A 16,169-nucleotide genomic window follows, 5' to 3' on the forward strand; every position below is an offset into this window, starting at 1 on the left:
GTGCCCTCACCCTCAGAGTATTTTGGCTCAATGTACAGGAGATCATCCTCCAAGTACACCTTGAACAGTCCACAGGACTCACCCTTAGTCTACTCCTCTGCCTGCTGCAACAGGCATGCCAGAGTGGCGCTCACTCTGGGCTTTAAAGAAATACGCCTGATCTGGGCCCCCAGCTGATGTAAACTCATCCAGCTGGTCCTTCAGGTCTGAACTGACCTGGTCCTCCACCTCAGATTGCTTTGCTGTGCCAAGCAACGCTGAAGTCACTAAATCCCCTTCCACAAAAGAAGGGTTCTCAATGTCTGCTGGCCCCTCTCCTGCAGGAGTAGCTGACTCAGCAGTCTGTGGAAGTGGAATAGGGGCTACTGGCCACGCTGGTCTCTCACATAAACCCTCTGGAAGCATTACAAGCCCTAAGGCACTGAGAGTCTTCAATCTGGTTGCTGCTTTGGCCTTCGATCTGGTAACTGCCACAACTATCTGAGGTTCACTACCCAACAGACATGGGGCAAGTAATGAGTCTTTTACCGCTACATGGTGCTGGGTCAACTGAACTCTACGCCTAGGAGCATTTACTCTTTCTGTCAAACCCATTGATGTTACAATCTGGCACAGCAATATACTGTCCTGGCTGTACCCACTGCCATATGACAACAGTGAGGCTAAGTGTGGTGTCTCTGACCGCCAGGGTTGTGTGTACATTGATGTACACCTGTTTATTGTTGGGAACTGGGACCTCTACTGGAGATCTGGTACCGTTGTAACCAGTCCACATTCAGCCACTCCTTGGCCTAGTGGGAAGTCCTCTTTTAGGAGGCCCACACTAATGATGGCCTCCTCCATGAATCCAACAATCCCTATAGCTTGCTTGGGTAAGCTCTTGCAAGCAGGATCCCTTTGCCTATGGCCCAACTCCTTGCACACACCTTTGAGTTGTGAGAATGCAGATGTCCCAGTGTTAGGGGTGCCTACACTCTGCTTTTACAAGTGCACAGCTGAACTAGAGTTGTGGGATTTCCTTTCATGCTTTTTGGGTACCTGACTTAGCAGAAGAATGGGATGGACCTTTAGCCTTCCCATCATTGTTACTTTTCTTGTCCAAGAATTTCTCATCTGGTTTGGGTGAGCTTGCCTTTTATTTGAATTTCAGTACTTACAAACCTGTTGGCAGCCCTTGCAAGCTCCCTAGGGTTTGTAATCATCTTGTCTACAAGATGCAGGTGTAGGTCGACCTCACAATTCTTCAAGTTATGCACACACACAAGCAAATTTTACATCCCTTTAAATGTGTCAATTTTGTTTGCAGATACCCGCCCGCCCAGATACTTCAACAACAATTGTGTGAACGCTTCAAATGTATATCCATTTTATTTTTTTCTGAGCTCTCTAAAGCTCTTCATATTCTGAACTGGGGTCTTACTGAACTTACTGAGAAGGCCCACCTTCGTGCCCTCATAAACAGGCCTTTACTCAGAAGTTAACTGTGTTGATATGCGATTCATCAGGGTTGCACCCCAGAGTACCTCCTACACCTCCTGTAGCTGAAAAGCAAGCTCAAGTGTTTCAAACTAATCTGAAATATCTTTCCCTTCTTCATAAGCCTGTACTAAATCTTTGGGGATGTGGCGCTAGGGCTTATTCGGGGCACCTTGATTTTAGCCTTTAGAGACTGGGCCGAGGGCTGGGACCTGTGGGATGCCATACTAGCCCCTGACACTCTGGAGTGCTGAGAAACCACACTTGCCTCCCAGAGGGATATTTGGTGAGAAACACTACTCATGCTGTCTTCCTCGCCATCTTCCACTACCCCTTCTGGAAGGTCTTCATTCGGGTACACAGTGCATAGGCCGTCCCTTGGAGTCTCTTACCCAGCCAACCTTGCTCCTACCCAAGCTTGGAGGCTAGTCAGCAACTCAGGTTTACTATTCCTGGTGCTGTGGGGAAGTACCCTCTCTTGACATGGGATGAGCAGGACATCATTGCTCATACCTTTAACAGCCTCTATGTGAAGATCCATGATTACTAACAAATACCTCTCAGTGTTCTAAACATTAACTGCACTCGTACTTTTGTTGTTGGGTGGCTAAGCTGTGTGCAAACCTCCAACTTCATCCATCCATCTGTCACCAATGTGGCAAATTAAGTTCCGAGGTACCAGTGGTTCAGGGGTGAAAATCGGATTCTAAACCATCCATCAGCCCCATAGTTCTAGTAAACCAGAATGCATCCGAAAATACTCAAGTAAACAAGCATTAAACATGCATACAATTAAAATGATGTACATCCTTTTAAGGCTTCTTGGCTTCAGCACAAAAAGAGTGTTAGGCAGAATCATATGCAGTACCCTTTGGGAACACAGCTAACAGAGAGCAAAGAGTATAAGAATGTCTATAGGGGCCTTCTGGGAAGGGCCAGTCGGGCATAACTACAGTGTATCTTTTGCTGTTGGTTTTCTTGGTATTCAACAGGATTGAGTCTGATACAGGGCACTTTTCAGGCTTCTGTGACAGAGTTTGAGATGGGAGTCAGCTGCGGGTATCAGCCAGCAAGATGGTTCGGCAAGCAAAGCTTGACGAATGGCTGCAGGCTGGCCTAGATGGTGTTTAGGGTCAGGAATCATTGTCTCAGTGGTTCTGAAGCACTGGTCGAGATGTCTCAGATGTCTTTAAGTGACTGCGGCTTGACAACGGTCAGCATTGCAGTCGGTTGCGAATCGAGGAACTCTACTGGCACAAAAATGTTCTTTATGGTAGACGGCGGTAGATTCTCATTGAGGCACTTCTCCCAGATTCTTCAATATGCTTGTGTCATCTTTTAAGGTGGATGGCCCAAAGCTTGGTAGTGTGTTTCAGGCAGCTGCCTTGTCCTTTGTTTCTGTTTCAAAAACCTTTGGGCACTCCATATCCATAGAGCTTGCTGCAGAGCCTAGCAGGGACCTCTGTGCACTGGTTGCGTACTGGTTCTGGAGCACCTGGAGGTCCTCTGAGTTCTTTTTCTCCCTCTGATTCCTGGGAGAAGTTCAGGGGAGGGATCTTGCTCCCCTCTTTGGATACACTTGCATTCCTTCACTGGTGGTAGAAGAAAGGCAGACTGTGCTTCAGCTAGGGTCCAAGATTGACTTCTTTCTTACTTCCTGTGTTGTCTTCAGATGATCTGCCAAAAGAGGGGCTCAGCTCTATTTCTATTTAAAGCCAAGTGCGCTACAGAGATTGGTGTAGGCTAAGCCTACCTTAGTGATACAATCCTGGGATCCCTGCCAACAATCTTCTGTATGTGTGAGATCATAACCAGAGTGCTTTGCAACCGGACAGGTAAAGTGTTGAAAACAGGAACAAGGTAGAACCCTTTTCTCAACAGAACGAGCTACTGGCTCACTTCTTTGTGCTTCTAAGTCCCACCCATGTTCGAGTCTGTTGTGTTCAAAGAGTGTCTTTGGTTAATGGTCCTCCCTGTGTGGTTACTGTTAAAGCGGCAGGTCTCCTTTGAAACTGCATGGGTGCGTGACTGGTGAGTGAATGTGTATGAATGTGTGTGTGTGTTTTTGTGTTGTGTGTGTGTGTGAGTTTGTGCATGTGTGTGTGTGTGCGCACATGTATGCAGGTTTGGGGCCAGTGGGCGAGCATCAACACTGTTTGACAGGGAGATGGCATGTTTTACTGATATTTCTAGACAAAACAAAGCCACCTTCATGTGTGTTATTAAGTGAAGGAGGGGTTGGGTGAGGGGAAGGAAGTACAATGAGGCTCGCAGCCTAGATATTTTAATCTTATGGCATGCACTTTCATACTTGCTTTAATAGCAAAGCCAAGAAGATCAGTGATCTTGCATGGGGGGAGACAATCATGTTTCCTTACTGTGGAATGGCATTGTTTACTGTAGTCAAACTCTGGAGACCCTGTGCATCTGAACGTGGGGAAGGGAATTGTTACCTAGGCCATTCGGATATTTCTTTTAAGACACTATTTTTCCTTTTGATATCCACTTTACGTATGTGTCATTCAAGAAGGAGGGCAAGGTTTATTTTTAATTTTATTTTTTTTGTATGGCCCTTTTTATTTTGAATGACTTGGACTTGTTTGTTATTTGGACTTGTAGAGTTGTGGCCAGTTAGGAATTCTCCCAACCTTAATAAATGCAAAATAAAGGTGTTTTGCAACTTGCATCTATTGTGTCTGTGTCTGCTGCTGATATCATGCCTTCCTTTCAGGGGGGACACTCAAATACCTTTCTTGACACTGAGGTAAAGATACAATTTATCACCGCTACCAAGCATGTCCTTATACTGTCTTTGGGGTTTGGTTCAGGTGAATTGTCCTCTGTACTGAGGATAATCTCATAATTGTAGGAGAACCAGAAGAACCATATTGTAATCTCCAATAAGAGAAACTCCAACTATGAAGTTGTCTCTCTTTGATCTCAGATCTCTTTCTTTAAGCCATTTCCAAATACGTTTCTTCCACTTTAACCACTGAATCAGCAACCTTTTTCGTTCTCGCCATTCACAAGTGAGAATGCACCCTGTGCTCATAAACACTGCACATAGGTCCCATGTTTCCCGTGACCATGCGTGAGAAGGCTATCCAGTCCTAGTGTTTCCCTTTGGATTCTGGGTATTGTAGTTTGAATGTCCCATTTGAAGTTAAGGAAAACTACAATTCTCCGAATGCAAAGCGATGACAGGACTGCGTGGACGTTTCAAGCATAGCCATGGAGAAACTTGAGAGCTCTACAAAAAAAAAAGGAGAATTCTAAACCCATTATTACCCAGAAAGAAAAATGTAGTTGACATTTCCTGGGCTTGAACACGTAGTCTACACCGTGAGCATAGATCACAACAGCAGGCACTTAACACAGTGAGCTATCTGTTCTGCAGTTAGCACTGAGCTTCAGCCCTCTGTGTACATTGACTGTAGGGAGAAGGTGTTGCCGAAAGTCTCAGAGGCTCTCTATTTATACAAATGTATGTTTTTAACTGTGTTGTCTCTGTTGATTGAGGCATCCATCGGCTTGAGAGGGAAGGGTGAGAGGGTGGTGCCCACATGCAAGGAGCCCTGAACCATAAAGACACCATCCATGGAGTCCTTGATGCTGCTGGCATATCAGACAAAGGCTCACACTGTTTAATGTTCTGTCCTCCACTGCCAATATCAGATATGTTCTGCTTTGAGTCCCTGTGTGAACAATATGTGTATTCCCCTAGAATTTTCTATATTGCTTGTTGTGATTCAAATCACTTGTAGCTGGAGTGCGATTCAAGCAAAGCTCAGCTTGTAGTTCACACACATTTCACAATCAGAACCTTTGGAAATCCTTACATTATTATACTGCATGTTTGGGTTTTGTAAATAGTTTCTGTGGTCCTCTTTATAGGCATCTCTGTTGAGTCCCATGCCAAATTCAGACCATGCCAGTAAGCACGTATTCAACGACATAGCAAATCACACAACACCCAACAAATAAAACGGATCAATTTAAAGGTACTGTTCTAGTCATCTCTGCCAAGCTATTAAGTGCATGCAATAGTAAATGTACACTATCATGTAATGATGTATGTTCTGCTAACATTTCAGACAACCTGAAGTCCTTCGAGGCCAGACAATGACATTTAGGTGCTGTATACATTTCAAATAACAACATTTATTTGGACACAGGTAGACTGGAAACCAGTTTTGCAGGACACTGCTGGCGTGTTTTGTAGAAACTATCATCCTGAACCAGTGCTGGCAAATAGGTTGGGAACAATCACAAACGTGTTTTACAGTGGCACTGCGGGCATATATTTAAACATAGCCAGCAAGGACAGGGGTTTGAGAGGCTGCTGGCATATATGAGGAACAAGGCTTCTTGAGCATGGTATACAATGCTCCTGTGTAATGTTGGTGGCCTGCATTCATCTTTTGGATTTTTCCATGTGTTGCCATATATGTTTGTGTGGCTTTCACCCAGTTTTTCTCAAACACTTTAATGTACAAGTCAACATGTCAACCAATTAGTGTAAAAATATTTCTCCGAACGAGAACTACCCCCAAGCCCCTGTATGTTCATTCAGGCTCCCATGCTAAGCTCAGTCCCACACTAATTAGATGTGAACATTGATGGCACCTCCTACAAAACCCCACTAGTGACCTGCAATCATTTATAATGGAGGTGCCCCCTCAACATACCTGCCCCCCCACCCCTCTCTGGCACCAGAATCTGCCTCCCCCACTGGCCTAAAGGTACTTTCAAATGTTGTCTTTGGTTGCTTCTATCTTTGAGAGGTTGAAGGCTATTTGTGTTTCATCCATCCATAGCTGGAAGGACAGAGGCGACTGCACCTTGACTGTTTGTATATAGCACTTACAAAAGGCATCGGTATAAGGTTGATGCTTACGTGAATTATTATCTGTTTAAAAATGTCAGACATTAGTAAAGAGTGTACCTTACCAACATCGATTATCAGATAACTGAAAAGTATAAAACAATTTGATAACCCAATAAACAATGTTTAAAAACTGCAAGATAAGAGCACCCTAACAATGATTCTCCTCTCTTAGAAATGCCAGCAGCATCCCACGAGCTAAAACCAGTGGTTGTACATTGTCACATGATGCTTGCCTTATCCATAGCCTCAGGTCTGCAGGGGCTAACGTGACGTCACCCAACTTGCTTGAGGTAGAATGGTCACTAAGCTACGAATATATTCCAGACAGGGCAGTGCCTATTATGCCCATATCCTGTTGAAGCCTGTTCAACAGGATGGAGCATTCCAGGTTATCATACCTCGTTGAAACGCCCACGAGGAACAGTATTACTGTTGAGAGCTCCCAGCGTGCGTTCTCTCATTGTTTGTATTGTTGCTGTGTTTCCTCACGGTCTGAAACCAAATTGGATCTCATACACACTCTCTTGAATCTCACTGTATTATGAGAGGTGGACAGTGGGGCATTTCCCCAGTACTAGTTATTAATAGTAGTTATGTGGCAGTCATTTCTTTGGTTCAGTGTGTCTACAGATATTTTTCAGGAGCAGTGTACCTGATGCGTTTTTTCAACATGGGTGATATTAAGCCTGAGATAAAGGAGACCTCGAAAGTTCTGCATGGGGGGAACTTAGAGTGCCCATGCACACTTTGATAAATGAAGCCGGTCACAGTACACCTTTGGTTCCTGACACTTTCATAGACTTGGGCTCGCTGTTTCATCGGGTGAGACCTTTAGCCAGTTTACGGCGATGGAAGTTCCATATTGTCAGACAGCCATCTGGTCCGTATTGCCAAAATCTGTTTGATTGCCACTTTCATTTTTTTAATTTTGTCTACAAAGGCCTTAGAAACTTTGTGTACCATCACTTGTGATGGGGTTAGTCCCTTCAAAGATTAAAGGCAAGCCCTCAGTTCCAGAGATATTGTAAGCGCTTCACAGCTACTATTTGCTGCTTCTGAAAACTAGTTTTATAAAAAAGTAATTAATGTTGTTTTCCATTAGGGCAGGATAGCCATGATTTCACGGAGACTCTTATGTATTGATCTAGGCAGTAAAATCTTTATTGGGGTTTTTATTTATTTTCTGGCACCGGAGACCAACATTTTGAGGGAGAACGTAATTTCGAAGGGATTGTGTCCTCCGACGTATTCCTTATCTTTGATAATACATTTCCAGCTTGCTGGCCTCGGAAATTTTTTCTGTAGAGGGCGCTGCGCGTCGATGTCCGCCGAGTCGATGTCCTTCGACGGCCACCGTATCGGCGCCGACGTCACCATGCCCATAAATAGCCACACGCTGCGTCCGTTGCTCAGTTCCGTTTTTCTGCGCTTCGTGGGGCCTCGGAACATCATTGCTCAGTTCAGTCAGGATAACTATCTATTTCTACTCGAATATACCTTATCGTTCTCGATGGCTTCTTCATCAGAACCGACAACGCCGCGATCCGGCTTCAAGAAATGTCGAGACTGTGGTAAAGAAATGTCAATAACGGATCCACACAGGATCTGCTTATGGTGCTTGGAATCCGAGCACCATTGTTCGGAGTGTGAGGACTGCATGTCCATGACGGCAAAAGCCTTGACGGAGCGCAAGGGGAAGCTCGAGAGAGGTAAGTCAGCCAAAACCTCGAAGGTTTTGTCGGCTGAGTCGAGGCATTCGTCTCCTCGCTGTGGAAAACATTCCCATTTTAGATCTCGAAGCAGCTCCCACCATTCGTCGAGATCAAGACACTCAAAAAAGAGATGTCGAAGGTATCATTCCTCGTCGTCTTCTGTGTCCCCAGAAAGAGTCTCCTGTCCCACTAAACACAGTTCTCAAGCTGAGTGGGAGGAATTTAGAAAGAAAATGTTAAGCGTCTTCGAGAACGCGGCCTCGACCCCCTCGAAGACGGCTGAGGGTGATACCCCGGGTGAAAAACCCAAAAAATCAAAACTCCGCGAGTCGCAGCACCCGGCAAAACATTCCACCCGAGAGTGCCATGAGCCATCGGGTAAGAAGGCACCGTCTTCGACGCCGTCATTGAGGATTCCTTCGACGCTGTCGTCGAAGATTCCTTCGACGCACGGATCGGCGCCATCGACGCCGTTGTCGAAGGGTTCCTCGACGCATCGGTCGATCGACTCGACGCCATCGTCGATGTCGACGCCGATAAAAGAGAGGACCAAGGCTACCCCACAGCCAACAGTGATTTCAAGGGCCTCCGGCACGACGCCGAGACCGTCGTTGATGCCTTCGAGTAGAATCCCGATCCTCTCGAGTTCTTCGAGACCCCTTCCAGTTTTTTCAACGCCGTTTTTGGCGCCTTCGAAGCCTGTTAAATCGGCGTCGACGACATCGACGTTTTCTCGTCCAATAACGACGAGTTTGGCTCCTTCTGCCTTAGAGATGGGTTCTACTCCATTTCAGAGGTCAGAGTACCCTGGACTTTCTTCAATTTATGAAGAGGGGGAAGATTCTGACCAGGAAACATTCGGGTTACAGAGGACCACACTGCCTATTGCAGAGGATTTCACCTCTGAGGAAAGAAGGCTGAAGGGCCTACAGGAGTCACTGCATGAGGCAAGTGGGCTGGACACTTCCCCAGAAGTGGAATTTGTTAAGCCAGACCCAGGGGAACATGCCAAAACACCCTATAGAACCCTGATGGCAAGAATTATTGAGTTTATGGATTGGTCTGCGCCTTCACCTGTTTTTCAGCAGGATGACCTAACAGGTTTATTAGAGAAAGGCCCACAGGAGGACCCGGTGGTCCCCTTCCATGCAGCCTTACAAAGGAAAATTGCATCTAATTGGGAAACTCCCGAAGTTATCCCTGCAGTCAATAAAAGATTGTCAACCAAGTATAGGGTAGCGACTGCTGACCCTGAATACTTATCAAAACACCCGACTCCAGAGAGCCTGGTGGTTCAAGCGGCAACTTCATCTAGCAGTAGGACCGCTTACCCTACTGTCCCACAGGATAGAGATGACAAGAGGTACGACTCTATGGCGAAGAAACTTTTCTCTGCCTGTAGTATGGCGTTGAAGTCCATCAACGTCACCTGTACGCTCGTCAGGTTCAGTCACACACAATGGGAGTGTGCTTCATCAGCGGCTGACTGCATACCCGAAGGAGAGGAAAAGGAAGCCTTCCTTAACATTATTAAAGATGGCAAGGATGCCATGTGCGAATCACTTCAAACTGGCATCGATTCCGCTGACAGTATCAGCCGGGCCATGGCGGCAAGTACAACAATCTGCAGGCATGCGTGGTTGCGAAATTCGGGCTTTGCTCCAGATGTACAGGCCAGACTTTTGAATATGCCCTTTGACGGCTCTTCATTATTCGGGAAAAAGGCTGATGACAGACTTCTAAAGCAGCAGCAAAATCTTTAGGAGCTGCTATCCGCCAACCTTCTTTTCGCCCCTCAGGAACCTCTGGAAGAGGAAAGTCCTTTCGCTATTATTCCGCATTCGGGAAAGGCAGAGGACAGCCGGCTCAAAGAGGCCAAAGGAGATCCACCCGAGGTGGACGGGTCAAAAGTACTAAGGCCGCAGCAGCAGCAGGTGCCTCTTTACCCTCGGCATCTGCATCAGCCGCCCCCAAACCACTCTGAGGCCTTTCCACACAATACACCTGTAGGGGGCAGGTTAACTCACCATCTGACGGAATGGCAGGCTATAACGTCAGATGCTTGGGCATTTTAAACAGTTGCCCAAGGTTACTGCCTACCCTTTCTACACATTCCTCAGAGTCATCCACCGGGGGACAGCTCTCTGAATGTTTCAGATCCGCTCCTCTTGCAGGAAATTATAGACCTGCTAGAGAAAGGTGCCATAGAACCGGTACCTGTAGCGGAAAGGAACAAGGGCTGGTACTCCCCCTACTTTCTAATACCAAAGAAGGACGGAGGACTGAGACCCATCCTGGACTTACGAGAATTGAACAAGTTCCTCAGGAAGGACAAGTTCAAGATGGTAACTCTCTCTCAGATCCTTCAGGCCTTCCAGCTCCAGGACTGGCTGGTATCTCTGGACCTTCAGGATGCTTATTTCCATGTGCCAATCCATCTCAAACACAGGAAATACCTGAGGTTCGCAATTGGCAGCTCTCAATATCAATTTCGAGTTCTGCCATTTGGGCTGACCTCCACCCGAGGGTCTTCACCAAGCTAATGTCGGTAGTGGCGGCGAGTCTAAGGAGGGAAGGTATCCACGTCTACCCCTACCTGGACGACTGGCTGATCAGGGCTGTATCTTCGGAACAGGCCAAGGCCCAGCTAGATTATGTCTGCCACTTCCTTCACAGACTGGGCTTCTCCCTCAATTTAAAGAAGTCACAGATGATACCATCACAGAGACTCCAGTTCATTGGAGTGGTCCTGGACACTTCCCTGGGAAAAGCTTCGCCACCAGAGGTGAGGGCTCAAGATATTCTACAGATGGTCACCAAGTTTCAAAATGCCCAAAGTCTCCCAGCCTTCGACTTTTTGAGGTTGCTAGGCCTCATGGCATCCTGCATCTTCCTTGTGCCAGAGGCTCGCCTGAGAATGAGATCTCTTCAGTGGGCACTGAGAAGTCAGTGGTCGCAATTCTCAGGGAGAATGACAGATCTCCTCCGGATTCCGGACAAGGTAGCCCGCGACCTTCAATGGTGGGCCTATCCAGAGAACATCTTGAAAGGAGAACTGTTTTGGCAACCATGACTGGAGATAACAGTAGTCACAGATGCCTCACTCACGGGGTGGGGAGCCCATGCCAACGACTTGACCATCAGCGGTCGTTGGTCTCCATCGGAGTCCAGACCACACATCAACCTATTAGAGCTGAGAGCAATCAGACTAGCGCTGAAAGCTTTCCTGCCATCAGTACAGGGGAGAAATGTCCTGATAATGACGGACAACACGGTGGCCATGCACTACCTCAACAAAAGAGGAGGCGTATGATCACTGCCACTGTGCAGAGAGGCGATGCAGCTCTGGTTTTGGGCAATCCAAGAAGGAATCTCTCTATCGGCTGTCCACCTAGCCGGAGAGAAGAACTTGACAGCGGACGCTCTGAGCAGGCAGAGCACAGTCTCCCATGAGTGGGAGCTAGCTCAGGAAGTCCTTCAAGAGATCTTCACCCTTTGGGGAACCCCTCAGGTGGATCTGTTCGTCACAAGCAACAACAAGAAGTGCGATCTGTTCTGTTCAAGGGAATTTCCCCCGAGAGGAGCTCTAGGAGATGCGTTCGTAGTGGACTGGGAGTTTCCACTCCTTTACGCGTTCCCCCCAGTCCCTGTTATTCCTCAAATGATCAGGAGGTTGAGAAGATTCCGGAAAACCATGATCCTAATTGTCCCGGATTGGGCCAGGAGAATGTGGTACCCGGACCTTCTAGATATGTCCATCTGTCCTCCAATCCGTCTTCCACTCAAAGAGAATCTTCTCTCGCAGAAGGGAGGTCAGGTTCTCCATCCAGACACCAGAACCCTCAACCTTCACGCTTGGCTTCTGAAAGGTTGGGGTAAAAGGATTGGGATCTCCCTGATGACGTCATGAAGGTGTTGCTTTCGGCCAGAAGACCGGCAACAAAGTCTTTATACCGCTGCCATTGGAACAAATTTTGCAGCTGGTGTAGGGAAGGGAATATCGACCCTTTTTCATGTGGTACACCAACGGTGTTATCGTTTCTACTCTACTTGGCAAATTCAGGCCTTCAAGTGGGCACTGTAAAAGGCTATCTTGCAGCACTTTCTATCTTCAAGCGCACTGCGGAGGAACCTTCGTATTTCAAAATTCCTCTAGTGGTACAATTTCTCAAGGGACTAACTAATGTTTACCCTCCAAAACCATTCCAAGTTCCCTTATGGGACTTAAATTTAGTCTTAAACTTCTTAATGGGCACTCCATTAGAACCACTTCACTCTTGCGCGCTGAGATTTCTCACGCTTAAAACTGTCCTATTGGTAGCACTAAGATCTGCTAGGAGGGTGAGCGAGCTACAAGCTCTCTTCTGTAAACCCCCACATACAATCTTGCACAAGGACAAAATTGTCCTACAGGTGAAGCCTAATTTCCTCCCAAAGGTGGTTTCTGAATTTCATATTACTCAGAAAATTACCTTGCCTTCGTTCTACCCTCCTCCCCATCCGGGGAAAGAGGAGGAAAGGCTACATAGGCTGGACCCTAGGCGAGCTCTTAGCTTTTACATCAGCAGAATGGCTAGGATCAGACAAGCAGACCAACTGTTTGTAGGATACTCAGGTCACAAGTTGGGACTACCCATAACAAAACAAACCATCTCCAGGTGGATTATTTTGGCCATCCTGGAATGTTATAGACTAGCAGGGAAAGAGCCACCCCAAAATCTCAGGGCTCATTCAACCAGGGGTATCGCAGCCTCTTCGGCTCTCCAAAGAGGGGTACTGGTCCGGGACATATGTGCGGCTGCCACATGGTCGTCCGCACATACATTCACAAAATTTTACAATCTGGATTCCTCCACTGCTCAAGAGACCTGATTTGGCAAGGCCGTATTACATTCGGTCCATCCTTAAAGGGATAAATAGCACTCTCACTCCCGCCTCCAATTACATGCCACTGCTATGGGAGTCTATCAAAGATAAGGAATACGTCGGAGGACACAATCCCTTCGAAGAACAAGTTACTGCTTACCTGGTAACGTTCTTTCGACGGGATGTTCCTCTGACGTATTCCTTATCGCCCCTCCCAACCATCCCTGCAGTGATAACTTCCCTTGTGGTTGCATCTTACGCTCCTTCAAGGTCAATAACCAATTCAGGCATGACTTTTCTTATGCTACAAAACGGAACTGAGCAACGGATGCAGCGCGTGGCTATTTATGGGCATGGTGACGTCGGCGCCAATACGGTGGCCGTCGAAGGACATCGACTCGGCGGACATCGACGCGCAGCGCCCTCTACAGAAACAATTTCCGAGGCCAGCAAGCTGGAAACGTATTATCAAAGATAAGGAATACGTCGGAGGAACATCCCGTCGAAAGAACGTTACCAGGTAAGAAGTAACTTGTTCTTCTGATTCGATGTCTTCAAGTATCTCATCTGTGTTTAGGCAAGGGTCTTTAGTAAGTTTTAAAACATGCCGTGGAAATTATATGGAGACACTCTTCATATTTCTCATGAAATCTTAGTGTGACTCTGTAAGTCTTTTATCTTTGTTCTGGATCTGATGATGACAGAAAATAGCAACCTCTGACGCTCTTACCACAGTGCTACTCTCTTTGGCCTGTATCAAAGAGATATTGGCGATGCAACCAATGTCCTAGGCATGGCCACATGTGTGTGGGTAATTGAATCCAGTTGGTTAATCAACATGGAGGAGAGTTGCTATGGCTGTGTGTCACTGTTTGATAAGGGCCAGGCAATTGGATCATTTAGGGTCACTATGTTCCTGCTGAGGTCAAGCATAGCAGATAGCAAGTCGATCCACTTCTAAAGTAAGTTTGCCATTTGTCCCTGGGTTTGAATGTGGCAATGCACACTAGGGATGTCTTGAAACCAATGGTAGGTTTACAAACTAAGTCTGCAAGGGTTGGGTTTATATGGAGTTGAATTTGGTGATTTGATACTTGCCTGAGTGAAACAGTGATTTGGTCCCTACAACCAGGTTGCTGTTTGATATTTGCTATACAATGGGTATTCACTCATGATATTTTTCTTCCATGTGTGTCTTAGGCTTCTTTTAACATTTCGACCGCTGTTTGTATTGGTAAATAGTGTATTACTCACTTAGCTCTTTCCCTTTCCCTGTAGTGAGTAAGACCCAATAGGGAGGGTGTGGTTATGTGTGGGTGTACGTGTGTGGAGTTTGCAGATGTTTCAGTGCCTTTGGCAGGAAGTTTGCGCATCCGCGTGGGCAATGGCACATATACACTGTTTGGGATGTCTGTTATGAGCCTATCAGAACAGGGCAGATGTTGTTGGCTCTTTGTGGATTCATGTTATTTCTGTGAGGCCCTCAAGGCCTACTACTCACATTTAGCAATATACGTACATTTTGAGGATTTTAAAAGTGCATATCTCGAGTTTGGCAGATGCGTTTTTCTAAATGTTTGCAACAGCCCTGCTCCAGCCGAAGCACTAGGAACGTGGCAAAAATATCGGAACACCAAGGCATAAAAGGTTTGATGTTGTGGGTCGAATAGCGGATTTTATAAGCCACCATGGAAAGTCACATGCAAACAGGGTTCTAGCAGTCTTTTTCTGCATGAAAACATTGATGAAACTTTGACACATTTCACATGAGTGTTAAAATTTGGCCAGCTCAGTGGCCTGCCAGTTTTGGTGAACTTTCATGGATGGGACGAACGGTTCTAGAGGAAATGAGATGTCTTTCTCCTATGTAAAGCTAGATGTAACCCAGAATATAATGCTGCTATTGCTGGATCATATTGCGAGATAAACCTTTCAAATTCAATGAACTTATTGTGTCCGATCTGTGTTCTGGTTACAAAGCAAAACTTATAAACCAATGCAGTAAAACTGTAAACCGTTTCTGATTAGCAAGGCGACAATGTATCAGCCATCATCATGCACAGTTTCTCAGTGTTTGGCCAGATGCCTCGGAACACATGTGATGAAATCGCTTAGCACAAACCCTCTTGTACTGTTGCATAAGTCAGTAGTTATTTTGAGATGTACTACATTACAAAACTAAGAAACATCTTGGCTAAACAATTAAAGAGTGGAAGTAAAAACCTTTCTCCTTTTGATTTTTCAGTTCTTGCAGATTTTTAGGCCAAGGGTTGTAACCACCGTGACAAACACGCTCTCTGTAACGACCTCCGTCGACACCATTGTAATCAGATTTGCGAATGGAGCGTCCATGAAACTCGTTCTGGGTGGCGACGGAAAGGTTGACATCACGTCTGTGAGTGACTCTCTGGTCCCTTCTCTCTGCGGACTCTGTGGAGACTTCAGCAACACACTCTTAAATGACAATGAACTAAAGAGAACAAAATCTACGAACTCCATTGATCAAGTCATCGCTCTTGTCAGGAGTAATAAAATAAGTTCCTGGTAAGCCTTGTATTCTATTTGGAGCACAGTCAATGAATCCTCTCCTTTTTGTTGACAAAAAATGTGATTTTAAAAAAAGAGTGTCCGGCTAAGGCATCCATCTGAGCCCAAATACAGATGGGCAGTAGGTCTATACGGCAATCAGCAGGTTTCCCAAAAGGCTGGGGCATCTGAAGCTCTGGCAGGGTGAAATCAGAGGCAGACACTTCATTCACTGGCATGTGTTGGGCACTGCCAAAGTCCTGAAGACGTGTCAGTCTCTTGCCAGTATGGCAACCCCCAATTGACATCGTCTCCCATCTACTACCACGACTCAAATGTCCAAGAAACAGCTGGTCTAGTCGTTGACAGACAGGTGACCTGTGAATGCAGAATGTCCTATACCCACTAGTTACATTTAAATGAAATTGCATTTTTACATCTTGCATCTCACTCATTTTCATTTAAAAAAAAAAAAAGGAATTGTTGGCGAATAAAGCACATTTTAGAGATAATATCAAACATGTTGTTGACATATAAGCCCTCCCTGTCCTGATCATTCAACCCCCCAGTTGCACCAGTTAGACTGGGGCAACTCTGTACTCATTTCCTCCTGAACCACTTAATCCATCTGCTCACGCTTATCATTTCCTTTTTCTCCTTTGATACTTGAGTATATTGTCTTCCCAATCCTGCACTTTTTC

General features: G+C 46.1%; 1 protein-coding gene across 1 annotated transcript in view; it reads left to right on the forward strand.

The window, feature by feature from the left end:
- The window catches only part of LOC138533319 (IgGFc-binding protein-like), a 198,558-nt gene that overhangs the window by 156,283 nt on the left and 26,106 nt on the right, over positions 1-16,169 (forward strand). The window contains exon 8 of the mRNA XM_069641139.1: positions 15,188-15,486. Within this exon, the coding sequence (XP_069497240.1) occupies positions 15,188-15,486 (299 nt within the window). The remainder of the gene's footprint in view (positions 1-15,187; positions 15,487-16,169) is intronic.

Source organism: Ambystoma mexicanum, chromosome 1p (assembly GCF_040938575.1).
Source record: "Ambystoma mexicanum isolate Mex_15411 chromosome 1p, UKY_AmexF1_1, whole genome shotgun sequence".
Lineage (NCBI taxonomy): Eukaryota > Metazoa > Chordata > Amphibia > Caudata > Ambystomatidae > Ambystoma > Ambystoma mexicanum.